Here is a 5837-nt window from a genome sequence, read left to right on the forward strand (position 1 = left end):
TGGCGCAAACCCAACACCTCTCATCACCCCGAGAACACCATCCCCACAGTGAAGCATGGTGGTGGCAGCATCATGCTGTGGGGATGTTTTTCATCGGCAGGGACTGGGAAACTGGTCAGAATTGAAGGAATGATGGATGGCGCTAAATACAGAGAAATTCTTGAGGGAATCCTGTTTCAGTCTTCCAGAGATTTGAGACTGGGACAGAGGTTTACCTTCCAGCAGGACAATGACCCTAAGCATACTGCTAAAGCAACACTTGAGTGGTTTAAGGGGAAACATTTAAATGTCTTGGAATGGCCTAGTCAAAGCCCAGACCTCAATCCAATTGAGAATCTATGGTATGATTTAAAGATTGCTGTACACCAGCGGAACCCATCCAACTTGAAGGAGCTGGAGCAGTTTTTCCTTGAAGAATGGGCAAAACTCCCAGTGGCTAGATGTGTCAAGCTTATAGAGACATACCCCAAGAGACTTGCAGCTGTAATTGCTGCAAAAGGTGGCTCTACAAAGTATTGACATTGGGGAGGGGGTGAATAGTTATGCATGCTCAAGTTCTGTTTTTTTGTCTTATTTCTTGTTTCACCCCACATAAATATTTTTTATCTTCAAAGTGGTAGGCATGTTGTGTAAATCAAATGATACAAACCCCCTAAAAATCAATTTTAATTCCAGGTTGTAAGGCAACAAAATAGGAAAAATGCCAAAGGGGGGTGAATACTTTCGCAAGCCACTGTAATTACCCCTCAGAGCACTGAATCCAACAAAGCCTCCACATTTGTGGGATGTCGTGGAACACTGGCACAAATCAGCCAATCAAATGAATAGGAATAGAAGAGGGCATGGTGATACCAGCACAGATACCAGTCTTTAGATCAGCGTTTCCCAAACTTGGTCCAGGGGACCCCAAGGGGTGCACATTTTGGTTTTTGCCATAGTACTACACAGCTGATTCAAATAATACAAGTTTGATGATGAGTTCGTTATTTGAATCAGCTGTGTAGTGGTATGGCAAAACCCAAAACGTGCACCCCTTGGGATCCCCAGGACCGAGTTTGTGAAACGCTGCTTTAGATCCTCAGAGTGGCCAGGAAGTGACAATACTCTTCAGATAAGTACTAACCCTTTGATGCGTACGATCACATATTTGTGATCATTGTTGAGTGGTCCCTGCAGCGTACCATCGTAAATATGTGATTGGAACCGTAGCAACAGAGCGTACCTTTGATGCAAAAAACACATTTAAACAACATTGTCTGAAAAGCATCTAAACAATTTTTTGTACTGATGGGAAATAAAAAGGTCTTCAAAACTTTATTCCTTAATTTCACCTTTTATTGTAAAAGATAAATGCAATCTTCATCATCCAAACATCAAACGGAACACATCCAAAACCAAACTCATTCCATAAACCAGTCTAAATAACAGGTTGCACTGACAAAAAACTAAACATAAGTTAGTGACATAACACCTAGACTTGTTTACAATGTACCACATCTCTGGTGAATACAAGGGAGAAATGTGATATTGTTTAGAAAAGAGATGCGTGTCAGCTAAGCTAACAGCAGCTAATTTTTTTATGATGGCAATCATGCTTCTTTATGTTTGACAAGCGAAAACTCCCTATTCCCAGAATGCCATTCACTATAAGACGCAAATAAACAAAGTAAAAGATGGCTGTGCCCATTGCCTTAAAAATCTGAACCTAGTTTGGCCATTTTTCAGCATATTACAAATCTTCGATGTACTTGTTACAGTGTATACAAGAACCGGAGCACATGACAAATGACAAGTCGTTGACCGTTTTTGACAAATCACAAAGCAAATAAACTGTTATCACACCAAATACAAGCCTACTGCCTAGCCTAACCGTAGCGCAAAAGCTAAACAGGGATGAAACCATTTGGGGGGGGGGGGGGGGGGGGGGGGTCATTTCATTTGTGGGGGGGGGTTCAAGTCCATGGGGGGAAGAAATAGGGGAGGTATCGTGAGGTGATATGATGCAGGAAATATTACTAGGATGGGGGTTTTATCAACAAACAGAGGAGAAGTTTATATGCTAAATAAAAATAAAACCCCTGGAAAGGTGGGTCTGTGCTGGCAACCCTGAGGTACCATAGTTACAATCTGATGACGCATTCAAAACCACTGGGAACTCTGAAAAAACGAGCTCCGACTGGGAAAAAATATTTTTTAACGGTCATCCAACTCGGAATTCCAACTCGGGAACTTGTGCCTTTTTCTAGAGCTCCGACTTTCAGACATAAAGACCACTAACGTCATGATTTGACCTCGTATTTTTCGGAGTTCCCAGTTGTCATGAAAGCACCATGCTTTAGTCGAGTGAACTATCCCTTCACCTCGTTTTTTATAACACATTTTGTCTGACAGACGCTTATGTGACAACCAGAATGCATTGTATGATGTCAACAGACATGGCGCCACACATAACTGGCAAACAGCTTAGCATTAGCTCATCATAATTAGTACAACTGTCACGATCGTCATACACAGAGGACCAAGGCGCAGCGTGGAATGCGAACATACTTTTAACTTGAATGATCACACGAGCAAAACAACAAACGATACGAAACGTGAAGTCCTTGGTTACAATACAAACCATACGGAACAAGATCCCACAACACACTGTGGAAAACAGGCTGCCTAAGTATGGTTCCCAATCAGAGACAACAAGCAACAGCTGATACACGTTGCCTCTGATTGAGAACCACACCGGCCAACATAGAAACAAATGAACTAGATCATCACCCTAGCACACAAAACACATAGAAACCACACACGTGTGACAACAACCTTCAAAAAGTATTTTACACACATCATGTGTCCATTACAATCTACGCAAGAAACGGAATGCATGATTTGTCACCAGTATTTGAAAACGTGAATAAAACAGTAAATACATTATGTTCCATACATACATATGGTATACTACGGTAGAAACGACAACAAGATATACAGAAAATAAGACACTTACTTTGATAGGAACGCACACATGTCCAAAGTTATTATTTGTAGCTAAAGAAAACAACAATGAAGGCAATGCGGTTGCCAGCGGGAAAAAGTTTGAGCAAGGCCTGTTCTGACTAGAGATGGGAAGTGCTTGGGCTCTCGATGAAGAGTTCTCAACAATGAACTGAGCTACTTCATATGCGAGTTAATGAGGAGGCGGAACACACCTCAATTCAAACTGTTGTTAGAAAATCATTTGAAATTGACAAGTTGAAACAGACTATAGATAATTAGCAGGCAGCGTGTCTTGGTTTGAGGGCAGCGTGGGTTAACTGTCCTGTTGCATAACAATCACATTTTGGAACAGTGAGTTCATTCAGACATCACGCTCATAAAAAAACTCATGCTGGGGTGACCGTTAGAGATATTTGGAACTCAAACGTGAAAAAGCTAATGAGTACAAGTACGAATGTAACCTATTTGGTGTTGTGTTGACTACCCCCGCATGGAGAGAAAGAGAACTGTGTGTTTTCACTGAATCTCTCTAAATCATGAGGCTCATTTATATTTCCTGATGCACATGAAAATTCTCAGTGACAAGAATGATCAATTAAGATCCGACATCTGTAGGAGTTTGGCTATGCTCTAAACAAGTTCTGTTCAAAATGAAGCAAGGTGGCAAATAAACTTGAACAACATTACCTTGAAAACATAGAAATTGGTGGAAAGCGTGAATATGAACTTGAACAATATTACCTTGCTAAATAAACAAAATACTGTTTTGGAATTTCTCTCATATCTCATCTCATAATCGGTCTTATTGACGTGGTCTCATTAGGAAGTTAACCTCCAGAGTGAGCAGTGTGTATCTGAGGGGTTCATCTGTCTATCACTCCATATCTCTCACACGTTGCTATGGCAGTTGAGATACTCAGATACTGCCCCATAAAGGAGTGGTGCGGAGAGTGACGAAGTGTCATACCAAGGTATGATCTGGTCTGCGCAGGTGGAGGTGGTCTGCTCTTGCCTTCAGTACAGAGACAGAGACCATACAAATACACAGACCGTACCAATGATCATCTTCAAGAAGAACTTGATTTGTTGTTTTTATAATTTATCAACCATACAAATTATAATCAATTATTATCTTTCAAGGGGAACTTACTTTCCAGACTTTGAAATTACTTTTTTTTATTAATAATCTAATTCAGGTCAATATTTTTAAAGGTTACTCCATAACTGAGTTAAATGAAGATTTGTGAAGATTAAGAAATATATATAATGCTTAATGCACACCAGAATGTGATATGTTGAATTCCAGACTGTATGCTCACTGCATTTTACTGTACTGAAGCTGGGTGGTTTTGGGTTCTGCAATCAAAATAATGTTCAACCTCTGATTGCCAACGACACTGTTTGAAGGAGAGCTATCATTGTTGAGAGGCTGACAGACTGCTGTATGGTTGGCAGTTACTGTTAGAATATCAAATTGTTTTTATATAGACCAACCAACAAAACTTGGATAAACTGAACGTTCTCAGATCCTGTGTACACTAGTCGTGTGTGCCTGCTGTCAATGACAATAGAGTTCAACTCCTCCCAGGAGATAGTGTTTGTGCTGCATGGACTGAACATGACACAGACATACAAACACATCTACTTCTCATTTACTTTCATCCTATACCTCTTCACTATTTTTGTGAATCTGACACTGATCCTTACCATTTTTCTGGAGAAAATGTTGCATGACCCTATGTATTTATTCCTCTGTAATCTGTGTATTAATGGTATCTATGGTGCTTCAGCTTTCTACCCAAAGATACTTTATGACCTTTTATTTGAATCTCATGTGATAACATACATTGGGTGCATGACCCAGATATTTGTCATCTACTCCTATGCTTTCTGTGAATTCACCAGTTTGACAGTGATGGCATATGACAGGTATGTTGCCATCTGCAAGCCTTTACAATACCACTCTATCATGACTACTCGAAAAGTGTGGACACTGCTTCTTCTTACTTGGCTTTTCTCATGGCTAGAAAGTAGCATTGGGATAGGAATAACAGCTAGGTTACCCCTCTGTGGCCTCGACATCGATAAACTCTACTGCTCAAACTGGGCGGTCGTGAAGCTCTCATGCGTTGACACCACTCTGAACAACCTCTACGGCTTCATTGTCAATTTTTCTCACATCTCTCAAACGATACTCATCCTGATTTCTTACGTGAACATCATCAAAGCGTCTTTGCGTTCCCGGGTGGAGAGGAAGAAGTTCATGCAGACCTGTCTGCCTCATCTGATTACCCTGACTAACTTCACCATATCCCTCACCTTCGATGTGATGTACGCTCGCTACGGTAGCAACACCAGCCTGCTGGCCCTGAGGAATATCATGGCGGTGGAGTTCCTAGTTGTGCCTCCTCTGGTGAACCCTATCATATACGGGATAAAACTCACTCAGATTCGGAATAGAGTTGGACAGATGTTTAACCTTAAAGTTTTTGCCCTGACCTAATTAATTGTGGCAATGTACTGCAGTGTGTATCAACATATCTTTCTTGTTGATCTATTTTACATCAAGCTAGACTATTTGCATGTGTTCTTTTTAATGGAAATTAGGAAGGAAAAGCTGCAACTCGTTCACAATTAAAAACATGGTACTATATTTATTGAAATATTAAAATCATGATATTTCATCCATCAATGGCAGTCGTCAGAATACTTTTTCAAGGATGTCATGTGTAATAACTTTGGCCCACTTATTTGTTGTTTTAATGACTGCGTTAGGCTCCATGAAGTCATCTTCTTACCCTGACCAATTAAGTGAAAATAGCTGTGTATATGTCATAGGTGAGACAAATGCT

The 5837-nt window shown here is 40.5% G+C and overlaps 1 protein-coding gene across 1 annotated transcript; it reads left to right on the plus strand.

Moving 5' to 3' along the window:
* Positions 1-4723: 4723 nt before the first annotated feature.
* Positions 4724-5488, plus strand: LOC311105788 (olfactory receptor 4S1-like; the record flags this gene model as incomplete). Its single annotated transcript, XM_084147989.1, has 1 exon — positions 4724-5488. One exon carries the CDS (start codon positions 4724-4726, stop codon positions 5486-5488), a length of 765 nt encoding a protein of 254 aa, XP_084004115.1.
* Positions 5489-5837: the final 349 nt, after the last annotated feature.

The sequence above is a fragment of the Coregonus lavaretus genome (genome assembly GCF_964263955.1).
Source record: "Coregonus lavaretus genome assembly, chromosome: 30".
NCBI lineage: Eukaryota > Metazoa > Chordata > Actinopteri > Salmoniformes > Salmonidae > Coregonus > Coregonus lavaretus.